General features: G+C 38.5%; 3 protein-coding genes across 9 annotated transcripts in view; 2 read left to right on the forward strand and 1 right to left on the reverse strand.

The window, feature by feature from the left end:
- Nucleotides 1–7,443, forward strand: part of ECM2 (extracellular matrix protein 2) — a 46,095-nt gene extending 38,652 nt beyond the window's left edge. For 3 of the 4 annotated variants that reach the window (XM_063636248.1, XM_055271942.2, XM_063636249.1), the window contains exon 10: nucleotides 2,437–4,947. In XM_063636248.1, the coding sequence (XP_063492318.1) occupies nucleotides 2,437–2,605 (169 nt within the window). In that variant the 3' untranslated portion in view covers nucleotides 2,606–4,947. Of the gene's footprint in view, nucleotides 1–2,436; nucleotides 4,948–6,837 lie in introns of those variants that run through there. The other variant, XM_063636250.1, reaches the window with a different exon arrangement.
- The window catches only part of CENPP (centromere protein P), a 289,893-nt gene that overhangs the window by 105,197 nt on the left and 159,222 nt on the right, over nucleotides 1–25,474 (reverse strand). The window lies entirely within an intron of this gene.
- ASPN (asporin) overlaps nucleotides 18,385–25,474 on the forward strand; it is a 28,668-nt gene continuing 21,578 nt past the window's right edge. For both annotated transcript variants that reach the window (XM_055271950.2, XM_055271951.2), the window contains exon 1: nucleotides 18,385–18,685. The gene's annotated coding sequence lies outside the window, so the exon portion shown is untranslated. The remainder of the gene's footprint in view (nucleotides 18,686–25,474) is intronic.

The raw sequence follows: 25,474 nt of genomic DNA on the forward strand, positions 1-25,474 counted from the left end.
GCCTCAGGCTTACTTTCTGCATTCCCTACTGCAGACCTTCCTCCAAAGAGCCTGGCCTCTTTCTTTGGGGCATAGTATTGAGAAGCCCCAAGTGGGAACCAGACGTGGTCCTTTCAATTGTGTTGCTATTGTTTTGGGGCCTTTCAGTGGACTGCCAGGAAATTCCGTATTTTGAAAAGAAAGTAAGTTCAGACTGACATTCCCAAATCAAATTTAGCATAATTGAATATTAATTTCTTTTATTAAAACTTGTTTCTCTTACACTGAAAATCTAGGTTCCCAACAATATTAACTTGGATGATCTTACAATATGTAAACAATTATTTCAAAAATGACATTATTACTGCTAATAATAAAAGCTTTAAGTTTATTATTTTTTAGTAGCTCTATTTGTCTTTAGAATAAGTTCCACTAAAGATGTACAGCTGAAATACAGTGGTTTCCTCTGTAATATGTCAACAACTTAATATTCAGACATGTTATTTAGTTTATTTTTGGTTTTTAGAAATTGCTTTTTTCTTTTTGAATTAATATTATTTTTGACTGTATTAAATATTTATAATTCCAAAGTCAAAACTGTATAAGAAGTTGAATTAAGAGAAGTCTTACTTCTATGATTGTTTTTTATACACTATATGATCCTTCCCATAGGTTAAATTTTTAAATTTCTAGTTTATCCTTCCAGTATTTATTTTTGCAAACAAAAGCCTACATACATATACATATTTCCTCATCCTCATCCATAATTATTATACAAGTTATTACACAAAAGGGCAGTTTTCTCTCTATATATGTCTTAGTCCAATTCTGATGCTATAAAATCATGCCGAAGGCTGGGTAATTTAAAAAGAGAAAAGGTTTATTTGGCTCATGGTTCTTCAGGCTGTGCAAGTAGCACGACACTGGCATCTGCATCTGGTGAGGGCCTTCAGGCTGCTTCCACTCATGGTGGAAGGGGAGATGGAGTGTGTAGAGATTACATGGCAAGAGAGGAGGCAAAAAAGAATGGGGAGGTGCCAGACTTTTTTTTTTTTTTAACAACCAGCTCTTATGGGAATTAATAGAAGAAGAACTTACTCACTCCCCTGATCCTAGAGAGGATATTAATCTATTCATGAGTGACCTGCCCCCATGACCCAAACACCTCCCATTAAGCACCACCTCCAACACTGGGGATCAAATTTCAACATGAGATTTGGATGGGTCAAAAAAACCAAACCTTATGGGGTATTTGTATTTTTTCTACCCTTTGCTTTTTTTTTTTTCTTTTCTTTTTTTTTTTTTTTGAGACAGAGTTTCGCTCTTGTCGCCCAGGCAGGAGTGCAATGGCGTGATCTCAGCTCACTGCAACCTCCACCTCCCAAGTTCAAGCGATTCTCTTGCCTCAGTCTCCCAAGTAGCTGGGAGTATAAGGATATGCCACCACGCCTGGCTAATTTTTTATTTTCAGTAGAGATGGGGTTTCTCCATGTTGGTCAGGCTGGTCTTGAACTCCTGACCTCAGGTGATCCACTCGTCTTGGCCTCCCAAAGTGCTGGGATGACAGGTGTGAGCCACCATGCCCAGCCTACCCTTTACTTTTTAAAAGTATCAGTATATCACTCCCCATCAGTATGTAGAGAATTTCTTCATTCCTTTTCACAACTGAATATTATGCGGGTATACTATATTTTATTCAATCGCTTCCATATTGATAGACATGTGTTTCCACTCTTACTACTAAACATAATGCCACAAAAGATAAGTTTGTATAAATGTCATTTTGTTTTTTTCCAGTTTAACTTTGGGATAAAATCCTAGGAGTGGGAATGCAGAGTGCAAAGGGTAAAGTGCATATGTAATTTTGCTAGATATCACCAAATTCCTCTCTAGAGAGGGTGCACCATTTTGCATTCCCTTCAGAGGTATTTAATGGGTCCAGGCTCACTATTAGAATATGTTAATGAGCTTTTGGGTTTTTTTTTTTTTTTTTTTTGCAAACCTTATAAATAAAAAGTGGTATGCCAGTAAAGTTTCAATTTACATTTTTCTTATGAATGAAACTGAGCATTTTCCATTTTCCTCCTAGATTCTTAGGAAGCCTTTGTATCTGCGATATAAGTTACCTTCTCCTTCTTTGTCATGTTGTTTAACTTTGTACTTTCTTTTTAAAACTGGCAGTAAATTTTAAATCTTTTCATTCAGTGCTTCTGGTTTTCAAATCACATATAGGAAGAATCTCCCAAGTCAGGGGGTGTGACCACAGTCTGTTCTGGTGCTTCTATGGCTTCATCTTTCACATTTGGATCTTTGACGTAGTTGGAATTTATTCTGGTCTATAAGGATCCAACTTTATTTTAAGAACAAAATTTTTTTAACAAATGTTAAACTTAACTCCTAAATGAAGGCAGATTATTACTTGGACCATGCATGACTTGCATGTCTATTTTTCCTTAGGAACATTCTTCCAGAAGAAATTTGCAATGCTGAAGAGGATGATGACTCAAATCTGGAACATCTTCATCTTGAAAACAATTATATTAAAATTAGAGAAATACCATCTTACACATTTTCATGCATAAGATCATATTCAAGTATTGTTCTTAAACCACAAAACATCAAGTAATTCCAAGTTTTCCTTTGCTGTTTATAAACTTTATTCATGTATTTGTAGTAGCTGCATTTGTCATTAATAAGAGAGACATAATCCTCCCGTTATACTCAGTATCATTATATGCTAGTCCACCTGATTCACTAATACACAGATGAACAACCAAAATATACCTAAAAGGTGTAGTCTCTAGGAGTTTTATTAATAGTAAAGGTAAAATCTCTCAGTTTCCCACCTCTAGAAAGAGGCCATCTCACTAGAATAGGATATTACGCACACTGAGTTAGACCAGAAGAGTCTGGAAAAAAATAAACACAGCCTTTATAATCAACTTGAGTACTGGTGTTAGCTCAGAACTCTGTAAGTCCCTTTAAAAATTATGTATCTTTTGGTTCAAGATTAAGCAGCATAATGACAACAAAAAAAGCAGGCAGAATTTATGAATAAGTGTTGTTTATTATTCTGTTAAAACAATAATTTGTTAATTTCTTGTAAGGCCCTGTGCTATAATTACTGGTATAAATATAACTGAGTATTGGGGTAGCTTTCATTTCTTCCATTAATTACATGGTAAAATTAAAACACTACTGTAATGTTAATTTCCTGGTTTTGAAAATCATATTATGGTTATGTACATTGTTAACATTAAGGAAAACTGGCAGAAGGGTGTGCATAAGTTCTATTATATTTTTGAAACTTTTCTATAATTCTATAATTATTTTTTAAAGTTAAACAGCATATTAAGATTACCTTCACTATTCTTCACTCAAGATTAAAACATTTTTTTGAAAAGCAGTAGAGTTTGCTTAAAATACAAATTAATTATTCTTGACTATAACCTTGTAAAGGTAAATCTAATGTATAAATTTTTGAAAAATTTTGCACCACTGGTCACAGCATCTATCTCCTTTGCCTTAATTTACTGAAATATATCACTTTATTCAGTTCAATTGAAATAAAGCTATGTCTTTACTATGTATTGGCCCTACCAAAACCATATATTAAAATTTTTTAACATAATGATCTTTTATCTTTGTATTGCTAAAGTAATTTATAAGACACATATAGAAACTATGCTGACTTCTTTTGTTATTCTCAGTTTTATGTCTTGGCTAGGAACTTAAGTGCCAGTGTTGGCCTCATTGCATAGGTTTCTCTAATTTTTTAAGCTTTAGTTATTTAATCATTTAATAGTTATTTCACCACTCTAGGAACCTTCCATCCCCATTTCACAAAGCTATTATAAGAACCAGAAAAGAATGTAAAGCATTTTGGAAAGTATGGTATGGATGATGAATGCAGTTATTATCTCATATAAAACTGAGAGGAACCAGCATAGCCAACCACGATTGACAATTTCATGGGTGACTTTCAGTTTCATAAGTGTGAAAAGTTTGACTTATTCCATGTTTTTTTTTTTTTTTACTTTTTAGTAATTTGTTTATTTTCTACAGATTTTATGAAAGACAACATTCATAACATTAATGGTTAAAACATTCCTTTATTTCCTTCCTTCCTTCTTTTTTTCTTGGCTGAACCAATGTTGAGGGACAAGTTTTTTTTTTTTTGCCTTTTTAAAAAAATTTTATTATTATTGAAGTTTTAGGATACATGTGCACAATGTGCAGGTTTGTTACATATGTATCCATGTGCCATATTGGTGTGCTGCACCCACTAACTCATCATTTAGCATTAGGTATATCTCCTAATGCTATCCCTCCCCCCTCCGCCCACCCCACAACAGTCCCCAGAGTGTGATGTTCCCCTTCCTGTGTCCATGTGTTCTCCATTGTTCAATTCCCACCTATGAGTGAGAACATGTGGTGTTTGGTTTTTTGTCCTTGCGATAGTTTACTGAGAATGATGGTTTCCAGTTTCATCCATGTCCCTACAAAGGACATGAACTCATCCTTTTTTATGGCTGCATAGTATTCCGTGGTGTATATGTGCCACATTTTCTTAATCCAGTCTATCATTGCTGGACATTTGGGTTGGTTCCAAGTCTTTGCTATTGTGAATAGTGCTGCAATAAACATACGTGTGCATATGTCTTCATAGCAGCATGATTTATAATCCTTTGGGTATATACCCAGTAATGGAATGGCTGGGTCAAATGGTATTTCTAGTTCTAGATCCCTGAGGAATCGCCACACTGACTTCCACAATGGTTGAACTAGTTTACAGTCCCACCAACAGTGTAAAAGTGTTCCTATTTCTCCACATCCTCTCCAGCACCTGTTGTTTCCTGACTTTTTAATGATGGTCATTCTAACTGGTGTGAGATGGTATCTCACTGTGGTTTTGATTTGCATTTCTCTGATGGCCAGTGATGATGAGCATCTTTTCATGTGTTTTTTGGCTGCATAAATGTCTTCTTTTGAGAAGTATCTATTCATATCTTTCGCCTACTTTTTGATGGGGTTGTTTTTTTTTCTTGTAAATTTGTTTGAGTTCATTGTAGATTCTGGATATTAGCCCTTTGTCAGATGAGTAGGTTGCAAAAATTTTCTCCCATTTTGTAGGTTGCCTGTTCACGCTGATGGCAGTTTCTTTTGCTGTGCAGAAGCTCTTTAGTTTAATTAATTAGATCCCATTTGTCAATTTTGGCTTTTGTTGCCATTGCTTTTGATGTTTTAGACATGAAGTCCTTGCCCATGCCTATGTCCTCAATGGTATTGCCTAGGTTTTCTTCTACGGTTTTTATGGTTTTAGGTCTAATCCATCTTGAATTAGTTTTTGTATAAGGTGTAAGGAAGGGATCCAGTTTCAGCTTTCTACATATGGCTAGCCAGTTTTCCCAGCACCATTTATTAAATAGGGAATCGTTTCCTCATTTCTTGTTTTTGTCAGGTTTGTCAAAGATCAGATGGTTGTAGATACGTGGCATTATTTCTGAGGGCTCTGTTCTGTTCCATTGATCTATATCTCTGTTTTGGTACCAGTACCATGCTGTTTTGGTTACTGTAGCCTTGTAGTATAGTTTGAAGTCAGGTAGCGTGATGCCTCCAGCTTTGTTCTTTTGGCTTAGGATTGACTTGATACAAAATCAATGTGCAAAATTCACAAGCATTCTTATACACCAATAACAGACAAACAGAGAGCCAAATCATGAGTGAACTCCCATTCACAATTGCTTCAAAGAGAATAAAATACCTAGGAATCCAACTTACAAGGGATGTGAAGGACCTCTTCAAGGAGAACTATAAACCACTGCTCAATGAAATAAAAGAGGATACAAACAAACGGAAGAACATTCCATGCTCATGGGTAGGAAGAATCAATATCGTGAAAATGGCCACACCGCCCAAGGTAATTTATAGATTCAACGCCATCCTCATCAAGCTACCAATGACTTTCTTCACAGAATTGGAAAAAACCACTTTAAAGTTCATACGGAACCAAGAAAGAGCCCGCATCGCCAAGTCAATCCTAAGCCAAAAGAACAAAGCTGGAGGCATCACGCTACCTGACTTTTTTTTTTTTTTTTTAAGACAGAGTGTCGCTCTGTCGCCAGGCTGGAGTGCAGTGGTGCAATCTCGGCTCACTGCAACCTCTGCCTCCTGGGTTCAAGTGATTCTCCTGCTTCAGCCTCCTGAGTAGCTGGGACTATAGGCATGCACCACCACGCCCGGCTAATTTTTGTATTTTTAGTAGAGACGGGGTTTTACCATGTTGGCCAGGATGGTCTCGATCTCTTGACCTTGTGATAAGACCGCCTTGGCCTCCCAAAGTGCTGGGATTATAGGCGTGAGTCACTGCACCAGGCCAGACTTATTCCATAATGTTACTTCTAAGCCTACTTTCTTAATAGACAGGATTCAGAGATTATAACATGAACAACAATAATAATATGAAGATAACTGTTAGACTCAAGGGTCAATGATTTAAAGAAGGTTGTTAGGAAGAAAAACAAAATTTTATGGAACAAAAGTTGAGCTTCGTAATCAGTTTAGGAATGAAAGAACATTACTAATTTTAAATTGGCCAAGTTGAATTTAAGAGACAGGTAAAAACAAGAAGATAAGGTTACACATCCATTTAACAAGAACCCTTGTGCAATACTTCTTGATGTATGACTATAAACGCATTGACATAAATAGTTTAAGGCAATCTAAGCTGTAAACAAAATTAGTATTAAAGGGGGCTCAAACTGAATAAGGTGAATCAGCAGAACTAGCATCTTGGGATGACACAGAGTCAGATACTGAACCATTCATTTATTCATTTCTTACTCTGACTTTATTCAGCTGTGTTTCAGATGCTGTTCTAAAGACAGTGACAAACAGATCAGATGCGGCCTTTCCTCTCTGGTAGAGGCAATAAGCAGGAAATCAAGCAGACAATTAAGTAAGCAGGCAAGTGCTGTGCAGTCAGAAAAATGGGTGACAATGCGATGAGCACACTGGGGCCTGAGGGCCGCCAGGAGACTACAGCCACCCTCAACGGCCTGGAGTAACAGCAGATTCAGACCCGTGCCTGTGGAGCAGACACACTGTGGGCTTGCTGTGCATGTCTCTTCTCAACTCTGCTCTGGCAGCAGAATCCCAAAGAAAAATGAAAATCAGAATGACCGATTGAAGCTTTTTTCTTAAGTGGAAGTTGTATTTACTTCTACTGATTTTATAATTTTTAAAATATGGCTAGCATGGAACTTGTTCAGCCCTGAAATTTCATGATGTTCTGGATGGGAAGTTTTAATTCCATAAAAAAGTGATAAATGTCCTTATAGCAAATACTCTTCACAATATAATGTACTAAAAAACAGATGTTCTGTTTGGCTTCAAAAATTACACTACAATTACTAACACACATATACACTAAAGAAGTCCTGGTCTAGCCATGGTCTAAAAATATTAATGGTGTGTCTTGTTTTTGCATATATATATAAGGAACAGCATAATTTTGAGATTTGGCTTATTATCAATAAGAATATTATAAGCAGCACTAAAGAAATTATTTAGTGAAAGACATACAGAACCTGGTATAAGGAAATAACTACACCAGGAACCAAGAGACTTGGGAGCCCATCTTGTTCTCCAATAATTATGCAGTCATTTTACTTCTTTGGGATTCATTTGATTCAATTATAAAATAACATGTTTGGGACAGATCAGTGGTTTTCAGACAGGGTTCATCAGGGGTTTCATGTCACTGATAAGGAAGTGAACAGACCTCTCTCTTCAAACAAAGCAGCTTTGCTCTCATCAGAAAGTGTTGACTCCCATCCCCCTTTTCTTCTTACAATCAACAAACTAGGTACTATCTAAATGGCACACTAGGTTTTAAAATCCATCAAGAACATGCAGCCTTCTCTTCCCTTTCTCCAGCTCCACCTACATTCCTGGAGCATCTAGGCTGAAGAGGCTTGGCCTTAGGAAGAGGCTGCCTGTTTTTCCTTCTGAGCACCAGTGCAGTGGGGTGAGATTAGCCCTGAGCAGACTGCTGGGCCCCTGACTGCCTTAAATGGCTAGTCAACAAGCTTCTGTAGGAACGAGCACAGTGCTGCAAGCTCACCAACCTCCCTGCAGGGCAGGTGATGACGCTGGGGCTCAGCGAGGGCAGGTGGCACATGAGAACAACAGGGAATATGTGGCTGAGTCTGGACTTCCCCTGCATCTTCTGACTCTGAGGCTGGTGCTCCTCCTGCTGAACCAAGCTGTCTCTCTCTTAGAATTTGGATAGAAAGTCTAGGGGACCCAAGAGTGACAGGCTGCCTAATAAAAGGTCTGAACCTGGGTGGCTGATGCTCAACCGGAGGGTATAGGGCATGTGGTATGGCAGGTGTTGCCAACGAGGGGAGGAAGATACTCAAAACCGCCTCTCCTTCAAATGGCATCATCAAATGGCTCCACGTACATCTCCTTAGAAGCCATTCTCATTAAGTCAAAGTTAATTACTCCTTAAGATGACTGCTTTCATTAAAACAAAAAAAAAAACTACCCACAATGTTGTACAGTTGAAATATGCACAGTGTCCTCTAGTTGTCATGGACACCTCCAGCGGTCATCAAGATGATTATTCCCACTCACACATAATTATTCCAGTAACTGTTTAATAATATGTAGTATAAATCTTTAAATTGACTTGGAAATGTTAACAAATTATGACAATGTTTGTTTTAAGATTATTTTAGACTCAGCGTAAGTATATGAAAATTCAATCCACAAATTACAGGTATATAGCCAAAAGATAAAACCCCAAATTTTTGGCAGCATATTTGTGTTAAGCATAGTGCTTCAGGCAAAAACGGTTTCTCTAATTTGACTAATTTAGGTGCGGAGTAACAAAAGATGACTATGATATAATACAGGATATAATTAACACTAAACTATACAACACATACACGTAGTTCAGAGGAGAAAGATCAATGGACCTTGAAACAGGAATGTGAATCAGTGACGGAAGCAGATGGAGGGACTCATGTCTGGGCTCATTGGTCAGGAGTCTAGCCTCACTATGGCAGGAAAGGAGAAGCAAGACAAGGGCTCCTCAGGCCAGGAATTAGTCCAGATTCAAGGTGATGAAAAATGCAGCATACCACTGAAAAATGCTGAAGCAAGAAGTGTTCCATGAAAGCAGTAGTTTAAGAAAGAAAAAAGGATTACTCACTGCAAAAATCTAGAAAGAGAGAGCCTTCACAGCACAGATACGAGAGACACCAAAAGGAATTCAGTGAATAGTTATCTTGTCAGATAAGGGGCACACAGAAAAGGGACTAAAGAAGAAACTGCTCTGATTATCATAATGCTGCTGAGGAGTTGAGAGCCAGGGGCCATCTGTGAGAGAATGCTGAACTTGGAGTGTCACCATGGGGGTCAGGCAAGACAAGAAGAGGACAGTAAAGACGGGAAGGTATGGGGTCAAAGCTGAATGCACAGGCAAGGACATATACCTGAAGGGGCCTAAAAGAGAAGGGCAGTTGGGCCAATCTCTGATGGGCACCGGCCCTCAACTTCAAGGGAGGGACACAGAAGCCAAGTTCCACTGCAGTCTCCATCTGACTTGAGCCTTTCACCTTACAGAGCCAGCTTCCAAGCACAGGATGAACTGCACTTAAAAGCCTAGCTCCTCAAGACCCCCAGCCCCACAAAACCCCCACTATTCAGTGCCTGTGCCGCTGCCCAGGACAGATCTGGTATTATTAGGTAGGTCTGTAGTGATTATCTCTCTAGTGTTATTAGTTAGGTCCTACATAATGATTATCTGGAATTATTAGTTAGGTATTGATTACTTTTTTGTGTATATGGGTGTTGTACAGTAGCTGGGTTGAGGGGTATAACTCGTTTCTCCAAAAAGACTGTAAAATTTAACAGAACAGAGACAATTCATTTCTTAAACCCCTGAATTTTGTGCAAAGTAGGTACTAAAATGGCTCTTGAATAAAGAGTTCTATCTCCTTTATCTCCCAGTCAAAACTGGTTCAGCTTAGGAGTTATATTACCCAAAGAGTTGATATTATCCAAAGTTGACATTACTTCTAAATAGAAAAGAAAGGAACCTGCAAAATTTAAGGATTTTCACAGAAAAACTTAGAAACTGAGCAGAAAAAGATTTATACAGGGTTACAAAAGTAAAAGGGAATCATTTATGTTATTAACATTTCTGACAAGGACCTCAGAAAGCTAAGTATATTTTTTAAACAATTAAGTTATGCTTTGACAACTGGTAATACTTAGTAATCAATCTGATTGCTCTGCATAATAGCAACACTGACTATGCCTTCCAAAGCCATCATTTAAACATACCATAAATTACTATGTTCCTAAGATGCTGACTTAAAAGAATGAAATACTCAAATTCTGCTGTTGAAGTGAAACTTCAAAGGGCGGAGTAAAACCCTTTATGATATTGATTCCACCTCTTTCCCTTATTTAGAAAAAGGATAGAAAATGTCCTCATGGCAGAAACATTTACAGACTGACAGATGACTGAACTATTTATCTATCCATGGTTGAACGTAAATTCAGATCCTTGATAGACTTAAAATTCAAATATATTAAAAGTGCCCATGAAAAGAAGTTTCTGCCCAGCTCTAACTTAACACCAAATGACCATTACGGGCCTTAAGCCCCCAAAGTCTGTGAAACATGGAGATTCATCTCTTGTAGTTAAAAAAACAATAATGAGTATCTTGGCTCTGAACTAGAATCAGTACTAGCCATGGACCTGGCCAAGTTACTTACAGTTCTAGTTTCTTCGTGCACAAAAGCATCTGCCTCCCAGGGCTGATGGGAAGACTAAACAAGCTGATATCCTGTGGAGGTGCTGGGCACAGGGTAGACATAATAAAGGTGAGTGTCAATGTTTCCAGGGACAGACTACAGGAAACTGGTGAGCAGGAAGTTACTTAACTTGCTCAAGGCTTCCAGGCCTCTGAGTATGGTGAATATTAATTATTTAAAATAACTGATTTCTTAGATTGGTATGAAATATAGTGGAAAAAGGAGTGGGTCTAGTACACTAAGACAGGGCTCTGCACACATGCTCTGTAAAAGGCCAGCAGTAAACCCCTTGGACTCTGTGGGCCAGTGGGGGTCCAGCAGGGACCCTGCAGCTTTGGCAACAGCGTGGCTTTCCTGAGGAGTAGGTGGGAAATTAACAACAAAATCTGAGTTTGACTGCCTTTCTACTGTGTTACTATATGATCACGTCCATGACACGGAACAGAGTGAACCACGGTATACACGAACATCTGAGCAGGATCTCCAGGTTGAGGGAGCAGGTGAGGAAACTGGAACTCAAAGAGTGTAAATGACATGTCATCATAAGATTTAAAAAAAAAAAATCCTGACCATAGGAAAGCAAATTACGTTTGATCTGTGTGATTCACTGTGATTACTTATAATACCTAAAAAGGGGGAAAATTGTATTTAAAACAGTCAGCCAAACTAGAGAAGTATCTGATCAATGAGCCTGTCCTATAAATGAATTCTTCCCTTAGAAATAACCCCTGAATGAGTCACCAATGGTATAGCAAGACAGTCTGCACTGGCAAACCCAGGCCTTTCCATCTGTAGCCCACGTAGCAAACTTTGGGCAGAGGCTTCCCTAGCAAATTTGTTCCTGTCCTATTCATTTCTGGCCCTATGACCATCAGCTCAATTGAAACTGGTCCAACAGAATCAGAGGCATTTGCAAAAGGTTTTCAGAGGAAAATCTACTGCAAACTGTGTAATCCTGAATTAGTCCATGTTTGATTCTACATGTCTTAAATAAGGCTTCAGCTTATGACATGTCTTTTATTACAAGGTGAACACGAGCATTTGAGACTGTAAGCCCGGTTGGAATTCAGTCTGTCACATACTGTTATTTGCAAAGGAATAAATGTTCTAAACTCAGTAAGTAAATTTTTAGTGGTGATACAACTAAATCATAAAGGCATGACCATTTCTTCTGTGAAGTTATGTTCTCTTTTCTATATGAAAATGGATAAAATCAAAACTTAGTCTAGCATATTTTTTCCTTTGTATAAAATGTGAAGAATGTGACTCCACACAAGGGAAAGCAGGACTGTATTAAAAATAACATGTGATTACACTAAATACGTATTAGTTTGGAAAAGAAAAGGAATACATCATGTTATTAAAATGTCCTGGTGTGTTTCTAAGTAACAGAATCTCTGTGGTCAAATAAACTTACATTAAACTATCAACTGATATAAGCAAATCTTTTTATAAGTTGTAATCTGCTGAAGGTTCATTGTTTTGCCTAAACTGGGAATTACATTCACAAATATCAAATTTATATGTGAATCACTTGGAAAGTGAATTTAACTAGTATTGTGACACTCAGAGTAAAGAATACATTATAAACTGTAAATCTATTCTAGGGCAGCAGTTCTTAACCCTTTGAAAATATGGTGAAAGCTATAATGGATCCTCTATGCGGAAAAATACATATATAAAAACACTTGGCATGTATCAAAAGACTCATAAAGTCTTTCCACAAATTCTCTAAGTATTCATATACCCAAGTTAAGAATCCCTGTTAACTTAAAATAAATTTGGCAGTAAATATTTCACTAGAGTGAAGGATAAATCAAAGAGTTAAAGTTAATTTAAGGCAAACTGCCTTATCTGCTCTAATTATTTAGCATTTATTCCCCCTTTATGTGGTAATATTTTCAAGGCCACAGAAAAGTTTAAGTTCACAATGAGCATCTACATACCCTTCACTTATATTCACCAATGAATAATACAGATGCTCCCTGACTTATGATGGGTTACATTCTGATAAACCCACTGTAAGTTGAAAATATCATAGGTCAAAACGCATTTAATACACCTAAACTTTATCTAATGTCATAGCTCGGCCTAAGCTATATACATGTGCTCAGAATACTATATTATTCTTCAGTTGGCAAAATCATCTAACACAAAGCCGATTTTATAATAAAGCGCTGACTAGCTCAAGTAATTTACTGAATGCTGTACTGAAAGTGAAAAACATAATGGTTGTATGGGTACTCAAAGTACAGTTTCTTGCTATCGAGCAAACTTTCACTTAATGGTTTTATATGTTTATTTATTTTTTGAGACAGGGTCTGGCTTTGTCACCCAGGCTGGAGTGCAGTGGTATGATTGCTAAAGCCTTGACCTCCCAGCCTCATTCTCCCACCTCAGCCTCCCCAGTAGCTGGGACTATAGGTGTGTGCCACCATATATAGGTGTGTGCCACCATGTCTGGTCTATTTTATTTTTTGTAGAGACAGGATCTCACTGTGTTGCCGACGCTGACTTAATTGTTTTAGCTTCCCTTGATTATCTTTCCTTAAATCAGTTATTATATTGGAGGTTTCACTGTGGTGATTTTCTGTTATCCCTTCTGCATTCATTAGTTGACATTCTTCTGTAAGAAAAACTCTGATCCTTTTAACCCTCTTTTCTCTGTTATTATAAAAAGGATTTAGTATCGTATGTGTTATAATCCACTGTTTTTATTCTTTTTGAGATGCTCAAACTGTCCCTTCATGGTGGCCTCTGTGTTCCTTTTCTGAGTCCTTGGTAAACTCTGCAAACTTTCACATTTCTTGGTATAAGAAAACTTTTTCAGACACCTTTACTTCTCTGGCCCAGACCTGTTATGGGCCATTTCTCCAAGGAGTCCTGGTTCCCTTAGTGGGAAACAGTATTCAGAAACACAGATCTGGAAATCAGATGTGCTCACTGCTCTCAGGTCTGCTCAGTGGAAAGAGGTAAGAAATTTATTTAAAACAAAACCATTACTTGCACAGATTCCTCAAAGCGAACTGACTTCAGACATTCATTAAAAATATTTGACACAGCTAGGTGCGGTGGCACACGCCTGTAATCCTAGCACTTTGGGAGGCCGAGGCGAGCGGATCACCTGAGGTCAGGAGCTCGAGATCAGCCTGGCCAACATGGCAAAACCCTGTCTCTACTAAAAATACAAAAATTAGCCAGGCGTGGTGGCCTGCACCTGTAATCCCAGCTACTCAGGAGGCTGAGGCAGGAGAATTGCTTAAACCCAGGAGGCAGAGGTTGCAGTGAGCTGAGATTATGCCACTGCCCTCCAGCCTGGGCGACAGAGCGAGACTCCGTCTTAAAAAAAAAAAAAAAAAAAAAAAAAAAAAATTGACACATGCAAAATATAATAAACAAAGTTGTATAAGTCCTTCATTTTTCATAAATTCAACGGAATGAACATTTAGTGACAATTTATTATAATTCATTTTTCAGAACTAGAAATTTCAAGTAGGATGACAGAGTGAGCTCAGCCACATGACACAGCAGAAGCCAGTCCCTGCAACAGAAGAGCTGTGAGGAGAGGGTAAGAGGAGGTCAGGGCAGCAGAGAACCATGGAGGGCCTATGTGCTCAGCAAATTGCTGCTACATAGGATGTCAGGGTCAGTTTTTCCAGCTCATATTTTTCAAAATACATTGTAAATTTGGACTTCGATATCAAATGTCCTGGTTTTTAAAAATACTATATGCTCCAAATAATCTGCAGGTTGAATACTGCCCCTGGGTCACAACCTACAGTATAAAATAAATTTATTAGAAACAGAAGTGCCTAGTCCACCATGAGGGACACTTGAACATTAAAACCCATGAAATCTTAATCATTTATCCCTTCACAGAAGCTTTTTTAAGCATCTACTATACAAAAAACCCTATGTTTTGCGTATTTACATCCTAGGATTCAGTGGCCTAGAACATTCTTAAAGTGGGTGTTTGCATGGCACGGCTAACTCCCTCACAGCCCTCAGGTCTTGTGACTGTCACCTGACAGGGAGGGCACCCCTGACACCCCCACCCCTATCCTGCTTCTCTCCATAGCACTGACACTATTTGTTGAATGAATGGATTGGTGGACGGCCTTTCTTGTAGCTACTACTGTAAGAGAACATTGTACAGTCTATTCCAATTCATTTAGAATGTGAAGGACACCAGAGACTGGCAAAAGAACATCAGAAAATTCAAACTGCCTACTTTTTGGCAGGTGTGTGTGCCCCACAATATACTCCTGACACATGCTGCTCCTATAGCTCCTGCCTCACCTATCAAACCTTTTCATTTGGGCTGTGTGCGGGTGGTTCCCACCTGTAATCTCAGCACTTTGGGGGGCCGAGGTGGGAGGATTGCTTTAGCCCAGGAGTTTGAGGTATGATTGTACCACTGCATTCCAGCATGGGTGACACAGTAAGACTCTGTCAATCAATCAGTCTTTTATTTGCATGAGACAGTTTCCAAGGTCCTCCCCTGTTCTTATTTGTGTTTGGACTTTAACTACTGCTGTCCATGTCTAGACCAGGAGAAGTTCTGGAAAGGGTGTGAGAAATCATATGAGAGCTTAGATTAGGCAATTTATTTTTATTTTCACAATCGTTAGCATATATAAAGCCAAAGGAAAATAAATTTGCATTAAAGTTCCTTTTATGGCAATCAATATTTTTATTCATAAACTGTCAGTACTGAGAATATTACTTTTTCAGTTTTGTAATTTATCTTTGTGTTTGCAACATAATGTAAATTACTTGTGATTCCTAAATATACTGTTATAATGCAACTAGTTCTTCAATATTTAGACCAAGGCTCAATGAGGCAAAAATAAAACAATAAAAAAAACAACAAACAAGCATGGAGAAAAGAACTAGGTCCCCTCCATAGGACCCCTTTAGGAAACAAAAATGGAAGACTTTTCTCTTCACAATACTTGAGAGTATTTCACTGTTTCATTTGGAATGATAACCTGGAAAAGGGTGGGGATAAACTCCAGTTTCTTCCCAGAGGGCATGTTCATGCCTGCTGCACCATCTCTGGCAAAGGTGAGGCAAAGCTTTCCATGCCACAGCCCCAAGACGGTGGAGGGTTGTGCCGAGGCCTGCACCTCTACCACATTATCTGCAGAACAGAGTGAATAAGCCAAATATACTACCCCTAACCCCAGCATCTTATTCCAGGGCCTATTTCTTTCCCTAGGCCCTCTGACCAAAGATCGAAGCAAAATATCAGAGGAAGACTAGCTTAAGTCTCATGGTGGGGAGAAGGAAAAGTAGCTGTAACATATCTTTAGAAACACAATCTTAGAGGAACTGCCTCCCATCTCTCTAGATATGGGTGGCAAAACTGTACCCAGAAAGGCCATGCAGGCAACTCGACTGAGGAGTGGCTTGGGTGGGTGACGTGGACAACATCCTGTGAGTATAGAAGAGAAAAACACATGTCCCAGAGACAACAGTTGCCATGCAAAACCAGAAATCACGGACTGGCAAAACCTAATTTTTAAAGAGAAGTTGAAATCTTATTTTTAAATACAGCAAGTTCACCTAACAAAAATACATACACATGACCCCCAAATGACAGATTGAGGAACGTTCATAGTACCTCTCCAAAAGGTAATTAATCTAGTTGAATATATAAACAATTTGTGGCTTATTCATATATGAGAATACTATACAGTGACAAGAAAGAACTACTGTGTATCACAATGACACGAATGGATCTCAAAAGCATGTCACTGAATGAAAAAAGCCAGATGCAAAAGAGAATGCACAGTATGATTCCATTTATATAAAGTTCAGGAAATAACCTGTGGTGCTGAACTCAGGCTGTGACTTGAGGAGTATAAGGAAGGATTCTGGATGTATGAGAATGGAGTATGAGGCTGGGATTTCTTGATTGGGGTCATTTTGTAAAAATTAATTGAGTTGTACCATTATGATATTTTTTTTTGTAACATACACTTCAATAAACAGTTCAGAAACAAAACATTGTGAGGACAAACTGAATTTGACCCAAGGGCTTCCTGTTTATGACTGTGTTCTGAAGGAATTTAGGCAAACACTAGATGCTCGGGATACAAAGATTTTAAAAATCCAATTCATATTTTCATTATGTTCCCAATTCATCCAGTTAACAGATACATTTGCAACTAAAATATACTTGAATAAATGAGAATATGAGCATTCTAAACCAAACAGGAGGGCCGTCGTTCCCTAAGGTGTTGCAGGGCAAGGATGGAGCCTGAGCTACACTGAGGGCCACTAATGGGACTAACGAGCTGCCTGGAACTGTCAGCCTAGAGGTCCAAGGAGGAGTACTTTATTTAAGTGAGGGGAGGATGAACACATAGCCAGCTGCTATGCGCATCTGAGGCATATGTATTCTTTAGGACTGTAGCTGCCTTGCTTAACACAATGTGTGCCATTTCTCTGGAGAGAGGGAACAAACGATGGTCAGATTCTTGATGACAGGAGAGAACAAGTCTTCTAACCCACTGGAAAAGCTCTTTGCTGGCCTGCAAACCTATACAACAGTTGGGAAGAGCCATTGGGGTCACTTACAACAGTGAATCTTGGCCACTAGGGTTAGAAAACTGTCCTCTCAGGCCGGGCGCAGTGGCTCACACCTGTAATCCCAGCACTTTGGGAGGCTGAGGCGGGCAGATCACAAGGTCAGGAGATCGAGACCATCCTGGCTAACACAATGAAACACCATCTCTACTAAAAAACCAAAAAATTAGCCTGGCGTGGTGGCGGGCGCCTGCAGTCCCAGCTACTCAGGAGGCTGCGGCAGGAGAATGGCGTGAACCCGGGAGGCAGAGCTTGCAGTAAGCTGAGATTGCGCCACCGCACTCCAGCCTGGGCGACAGAGTGAGACTCTGTCTCAAAAAAAAAAAAAAGAAAACTGTCCTCTCTTGAAGGTCTTAGTTGATGTAGAATTGGGCAATCTCTTGGGGATGAGTGGAAAAAGGGGTACAAATAATGATTTCTTTTCAGGGAATAGCATCTTCCCTGCTCTAAGTCTCCCTAAATGTCAGTGAGGCCATAGCTAATATTCTCTTGAAAAGGGAAAGTTGTATGCATCCTAAGAGGGTGTTACTTGGACATGCATGTGTGCCTGTGTTATATCACATATGTTGAATCCAGGGAGCAGTTCATGGAGCCTCGTCCATAGTTTCCCTGACATGCCTATAGCAGTGCTAAAAGCTTAAAAAAAAAAAAAAAAGAAAAGTCTGGAGAAGTATGCATAATGCAGTAGCTACAGTCATTAGAAGAAAAAAAAGGCATGGTTCTTTCTCAGGTACATCTGAAGTTTGGGTATATACTTCAGCAACGTTGGTATCCTTTATTCAGATTGATAAATATTTTATTAGTCTATACAGGTTGAGTAATTTTTGAAATTGTAATTTACAAATATTCATTCACCTAAGAATCTTATATTTTTAAAACTAGGTATTTCTTGAATGACTCCGACTGCACTTTCAATGGCCAGTTGCCATGCATTATTAAACTTTCTTTTTTTTTCTTCTTCAGAATCTTCCAGTAGACGTCTAGAGTTTAGCTAGAAGTCTTGGCTACGATACAAACAGTGATGGAAAACACATGAGCAGTAACAAGTTTTAATCTTGCTCCTCAGTACTAACATGGACTAATCTGTGGGAGCAGTTTATTCCAGTATCACCCAGGGTGCAGCCACACCAGGACTGTGTTGAAGGGTGTTTTTTTTTCTTTTAAATGTAATACCTTCTCATCTTTTCTTCCTACACAGTGTCTGAGAACATTTACATTATAGATAAGTAGTACATGGTGGATAACTTCTACTTTTAGGAGGACTACTCTCTTCTGACAGGTATGTTTCATGTCTATCTTACATGTATCAATGTATACTTTACAGTCAATACTAAGGAGACATTAATGTTATTAATAATGCTTATAAATAATATAAAGTCCAAAGTTTATCTCTATAATTTCTTAAAAATCAGCATTTAAATACAAACCTAAATCTGTACCTAAAATTATTCTAGTTTTATGTCTTATCTATCATGAATTTATTTTAAATATAATTTTGTGACTTTTTTTTCAGCTAAGTGAAAACCTGTCATTATGCCTTACCATAAATGTTAACATGATTGATTTTAAAAGTCATCTAAATAAACATCTTGTATGTTTATCTAGGAAAATAACATTACTATAATAATGATCATGAAGTTTGGGGATATCATAGCTATATTAAATGAAACAGTAAATATATTTTTCAATATTTAAAATATTTTCTAATGTGTATTTAAAATGTGTGAATTACTGAAATGTCATTTTTACTTATACATTTGAATATTCATATTTTTCCTTGATAAATGTCTTCCTTATTATAATGAAATGGCACTAAAAAGTTCAAACGTAAATCTATACAATTCCAAGAAAGAATACTTATCAGCAATAGTTTAGCTAGCACTATATTCAATATGAAAGATTAGGAAATTTTCACAGCATGTATACAGTCAGAATTTAACACTTTCAAAGATTTCCTTTGTCCACTCCCAAAGTAAATTTCTGATTAAATTTTAGACTAAAAAATTTAAGCAATGTATTCAATATTCTACTCCTTAGTAATCTAAATAGCGCACAGCATTCTTTCATGTTAATCTATTCAGAGGTGTGGCACCCAAGAAACAGTGGCCACATGGTGTAGGGACTGAGTCATAAAGAACCTAAGGGGGTTGTATTTTCCTAAAAATAAAGTTGTTTAAATCCAAGAATCAAGTTGTTAAAAGAAAAAAAGAAAGAAAAATCAAGCACAAGCCCACACACATAAAAGGATCCTGATGTTTTTAGTTTGTTTTTTGGCATTAAGGAGTATAGTGTAGTAGTGGAAAGAACAGAGGATATATAGTCTTCTGTTACAACTAACTACTCAATTAAAAACAAATATTCTGATAACTGATCTGAGGTTTGAGACAAAAACGATTAACTTTACAAGCACAAGTCTTGAGGCACTGTGGGAAACATTACAAAAATGGAGAGGGAGCAGATTTTGTTTATTAAGACAGTAGCTTGGTTGCTAGACATGTGGAGAAATTAATGAAGGGCAAAATTAGTATAAAAGGAAGAACAGCCAGAATGCTTCGTCAGAATGCTAGTTATACTTCTAAGGTAAAATAAACTACTTTTTAAGGAAAGTGCTATCTTTCTCAGTATCCATGAACAAATGGTACTGTGAATAAGTTTCCAAAAGCATGCTTGGACTTTTAACTCATTTGTTAGCTTACAAGGCGGTGCCTTGATTACATATGAATTTGGTTTGCATTCCTTCTGTGAAATATATGGAGTATGTTAAATCACATTTATATGCTGAAATCTGCTATGCCGGTACCTGTGAACTGATAGGCATGTTTAAACCAAGGGGAAAAGTTGCCAAGCAGGCCTTTAAACATGGGATTTAAAAGCACAGTGACTTATTTACCTAATAATAGTGTCTGAGAGGAAATACCATTTCACTTAGATAAACTTTCCATTCTAAGTTTGTAGACCAGTTAAATGGAAACAAGAAAGCTTATGTGCTTCTTAAGCTATATTTCCAGTCCATATGTTACGAACTCTTTTAAGAGCTTGGCCAAACCTCCTTACCTAGGCTTTTCCAGAGGAAAGTCTGTTTACTGTCTGGAAGTAACTATGAGATTAAAATCCATTTAGGAGGACATGCAGTCTAATGCAAAGCACAACCAATAAGCGGTGAGAAGGCCAGCCCTCAGCTCCACCACCTCCAGCCAGTTCTGGACGCTCATTGCCTCAGCTTTTTCTCAGTAAAAGAAGGCCATGGGGGGAAAGTCTCAAAGGCCTCTCTTAGCTTTAGGCTGCTATGATTTATTAGTAACAGCAGTAGTACTGGAAGAATACTCCAAATAGTACTCTGATTCAGAGAGACTTGAAACCAAAATCCAAAGCTTTCCATGAGTGGAAAACACTGGCAAAACTGGTCTAAATCAGGGAAATATTGAGTATTCCTGAGAAGAAGATTTAATATTTCTAAAGGGCTTAAAAACAGAATAACCTGAATACTGCCAAAACTAATAAAACAGAGGTTGTACCTCATTAATAAACTCAAAATAAAACAGCCAAAAGTCATATCATTTTAAATGACATATAATATTCTCTACATTCTTTCTGAATAACAAGAAAAAAATACTGCTATCTAGGGTTCCCTCCTAGACATTCCATTATTTTCCTATTGGTAAACAGTTGCACACTGAACTGGGGGAGGTTTAGGACCTATACTTAATTGTACTTATTAACAAAGTGGTGGAAGAGACCCAGCAAGAGACTCACGTAAAGAGTGTAAATAATGAATTCCTCACGGAATCAAGGTTGGCCTGACTTTTTTCTTTGCAAGCAACCAGGATACGCGAATGCAAAAGATTAGATTAATTGTAAAAGGCTAACAGACAGAACTAGCAGAGAGAAATGAATTTTCCAGAAGGCATTTTTGAGTTTCCATATAAAGACTTTCCTAACAGCCATGGATGGACAACTGTGGAAGATGCTGCCTTGAGGTAGTATCCTATCCCTGGAGCTATTCAAGCAGGGTGGATATGCTCCCTGTTCCAGAATGTTCTGGAACCTTCACCACCAGGAGGAACTCCTGTTTCAAAGGTCTCCATCTCTTATTCTCCAGGAAAGGGCCTAACTACTATATAAAAGTGGCTGCCTCCACTGCTCAGCAACTAGAATGCTTCCCAACAACTACAGATAATGCTACTGCCTAAAACTTGCAGGCAGAAGTCTCCATTTCATATTTTCATTTTACCTCAGTTTTGATTAAAGGCAGGGAAGGTCTCCTGTAACTTATCAGTCCAAGAAAGAGGAGAGACAAAGGAAGGGGCCCCGGCTGATGCTTCTCCAGATGCCACTGGGGGGCTGGTCAGCAGCCCTGAGGCAGGGATGTGGAAAAAAGCAGGCCCACTACTGTTCTGCTCCCTGCCTTCCCTGCCCTGTGTGCCTTCTCCTTCTCCTCTCAACTCTCAGTTCTGCTCCTCATACCTGATCCCGTTCCTCACTCTGAACCTCAACTCAGTACTGGGGAAGCCTCTCTTGACGGTGGTACGAGGCTGAAGGCATCTGGGAAACCATTATGTGGTGTGCAAAGGAGCTGAGGCCAGTCCTTGCTCCCGCTGCCAGGCCACAAGGAACACCACGATGTGTTCTTGGCACCCCACTCTGGATCTCTAACACATTCCTGGTGTTTTACATTTTTTTTTAAAGTTCCATAATTTTTTTGTTTCTGCATTTTGGATATATTATCTGTTAAATAGGTTTTTCCGGTCCAGACTGGGAATCTAAAGTCCATTTGGTTCAAAGATTCTATGGGAAAAAACTTAAACTAAAACAATCATGCTGGGTGCAGTGGCTCACACAGTGGCACACTTTGGGAGGCCAAGATGGGTGGATTGCTTAAGGTCAGGAGTTCAAGACCTGCCTGGCCAACATGGTGAAACCCCATCTCTACAAAATATAAAAAATTAGCCAGGCATGATGGCACATGCCTGTAATCCCAGCTACTTGGAAGGCTGAGATGGGAGGATCACTTGAACCTGGGATGTGGAGGTTGCAGTGAGCCAAGATGGTGCAACTGTACTCCAGCCTGGGCGACAAAGTGAGACTCCATCTCAAACAAACAAAACAAACAAAAAAGCACAATCAACCAACTTAAAAAATAACCTTACCAAAATCTTCATTTCCCATTGACCAGAACGAATAGGATTAAGCCTCAAGAAATTGTGAACCCCAAAACAATTTCCCAAGTAGGTGCTATTGTTTGACTTTTGGGTAGAGATAGATGAGAACAGTGTGTATGGGAAACCTTTGATTATACCAATTCCTACCAAAAGTGGTAGGAAAAGACAGCAGTATATGCAGAAATAAAGCAAAGAAAATTCTGTTGGCGGACTGCCATTTAAAATATTTTAAAAGCAACATAATTAAAAAACTATGCATGGGAAGAAAAAAAAATGCTTTGCTTATAATCCCATTATCCCTCTTACCAGGTTTGTATATTCTACTTCAATCTTTTTTTCATGTGAATATATGTTTTTATAAATGTCTTTAGTTCTATTGGTCTCAAACTAAATGTCTTTAGTTCTATTGGTCTTTAGTTCAGGATTATGCATAGACAGACACGGTGAAGAATTTTACTTTCAAAGCTCTGGGTACCACACATCCAGTGTTAAAGCCCTACACCCCTATTCCTACCCCATAAGTCACAGTATATACAGTTTACATTGTCTATTTACTAATCTAGGCATTTTATTTTTTAGTTTTTCTATTAATGTACCTGACATTCAAGTGTTAACTTTACGATCTTGTATACCTGACAGTAGTTGATTAGGAGTTGTGGGTTTTTTATTTTTGAGTAGGGAAGTGTGGGAGAGAAGAGGATGGGGAGGAAGGTGTGCTCTACTTTAAGAGATTCAGCACTCTGACGAGTGACACCGCCTGGGTTACAGTGGGTGCTTGGTAAATGCCCACTGAATAACTCCAGCAGCCTCGAAGAAAGCCAGAAACAGGGCCTTAAATGACATTATAATTCTACAGCTCCTTGTTGCCAAGGTCAGACAAGGTCAAGGGCAGCTATGCACCTAGAAGATAGAGCTGTAATGCAAGAATGTTACAGAATAAACAGGAATCAGGGGCCAACTTTGATTTAGCTAAGGACCAAGAGCTGAATTTTCTAGGGAATGACTATTTTGAAGGTGGAGGCAAAGCTGGGCACTAAACCTTAAGGAGTCAGGAGCCACACAACAGCCCTAAGTCAAAACACATAATGAGTCAAAGTTAAGACAGCCAGCCAAGGCACAGAGACAATGTGCCAGGGACAAAGTGATATTGAAAAGGAAACCCCTAGTAACCTTTACCAGGACCCCATACAGGATTCCCAGGATGACTGGAATATGAAACATCAACCTGCCTGCCAGCAGGGACACCCCATGCCTGCTACAGAACAGTAGTCAGCCACAGTTGGTGATTTCCACCTGGGGCTGTCCAACAGAAGCCACTGAATCCTGTGTTGCCAGCACAATCTCTCACCCAGTATTGCACAAATCTGATCACACCATCATTCTATTCTCTACCTTCCAATCCAAGCTACACATGTGCTTCTTTATGTACAGATGTGTACAGAACAGGAATTTGTATACTGGTTAGATTAGAAGAAATGACAGAGTATGCCCATGAAGCCACGAGATTTCTGGATAAAACAACTGAGTCCCCCCACATGAGCTGGAGCAGAAGGCAGCACAGAACAGGGAGTTGGGACACATGAGCTCTAGCTCTGGCTCCATTTATATTTGGTAGGTGACTTTGGGCAAGTCACTTAAGCTCTTTATGCCTCATTTCCTATGAAGGATGAGTCTAGAATAACATCTAAATTAACACCTCCACAAAGTAGTGTACAGATGGGAGGCTAGGGCTAGTTTTGAAATGGGAATCAGGATAGGATTATTAAAACATAAAAAACTCTTGCCATTCTCAGATCTGTCCTGTAACCTCCTTCCTAGCATAAGTTAGTGTGGATTATCACAGGAATATCACACATACCTGACCAGTGCCATCCAGCTACCCAGTGGGCAAATTTCTTGCCACCATTTAGATTTTTGGAGCATATGAGAAATTAAATAATTATCAGGTTAATAACTAATGACAGTAGGACATTCTAGCCCTTGTCTGGTGATTTAAAAAGACATACCATATATAAATGAAGATATTTATTAAGCTAATGAATTCATTCTTGATTTTTAAATCCAGGAAAAAGCAGGCCCATGGAGAGATGTTAAAGCTGATTTTTTGGTTCTAGGAAATTATAACCAGTTGGGATTTGGAGGGGTAGATCTTCCTGAGGCTGGGCCAATCCTGGCTGACTAGAGAAGTCTTTTGCAGCTCAGCTGCTCTCTGGAACTCGGGCAATGGCAGGCCTGGTGGACTATTTAGGTGACTGTAGCCCGGTGGACTATTAGGGTCTGAGGAGCCCTCTGCTGTGGTGGTGAGTGGATGCCCTCCTGCCAGGTCTCAGCTTCACCAATGAGCATCTCTAGGATGCATCTATTTTTAATAATTTCCTAATGTTTTTAATTTTTGAAATTTTCAAAGAATATACACATTTCACAGGTAATAATTTAAAAATTAGGATATGTAAATATGGCAATAAATCTATGCTCTGAAGGTTCTCATTTGTATAGTTCTGTTTTGTGTGCATTTTAAAAATGCAACTGAAAACAACATGGCCCCCCAAAAACAAAACAAACAGAACTCAGTGGAAAGATGAGTAAGAAAGAATAGTCTGGACATCAGACAGTTTGGATCAAATATTAGACAATGGAACAGATTAGAAGGAAAAAGATACCAATTGTGGAAAAAGTGACCAACTATGAGAGTGAGGTTGGGAAAGGTGGAGGGAAATCAGTTAAGGAAAAATTCCAGATGTTGTCTAAGGAGACAATGAAGACATTCCTCCTTCAGGGACACTGAATACATTCAGGCAATAGAAAGATTTTGGGAATACAGAGTTAGGTAAGATAATCTGTCTCTGTTTTTAAAATGTTTATTAGCTTTTTCATTATAAAGGTAATACTCATTGCTCATTATGAAAGTT

Source organism: Symphalangus syndactylus, chromosome 3 (genome assembly GCF_028878055.3).
Source record: "Symphalangus syndactylus isolate Jambi chromosome 3, NHGRI_mSymSyn1-v2.1_pri, whole genome shotgun sequence".
Classification (NCBI taxonomy): Eukaryota; Metazoa; Chordata; class Mammalia; order Primates; family Hylobatidae; genus Symphalangus; species Symphalangus syndactylus.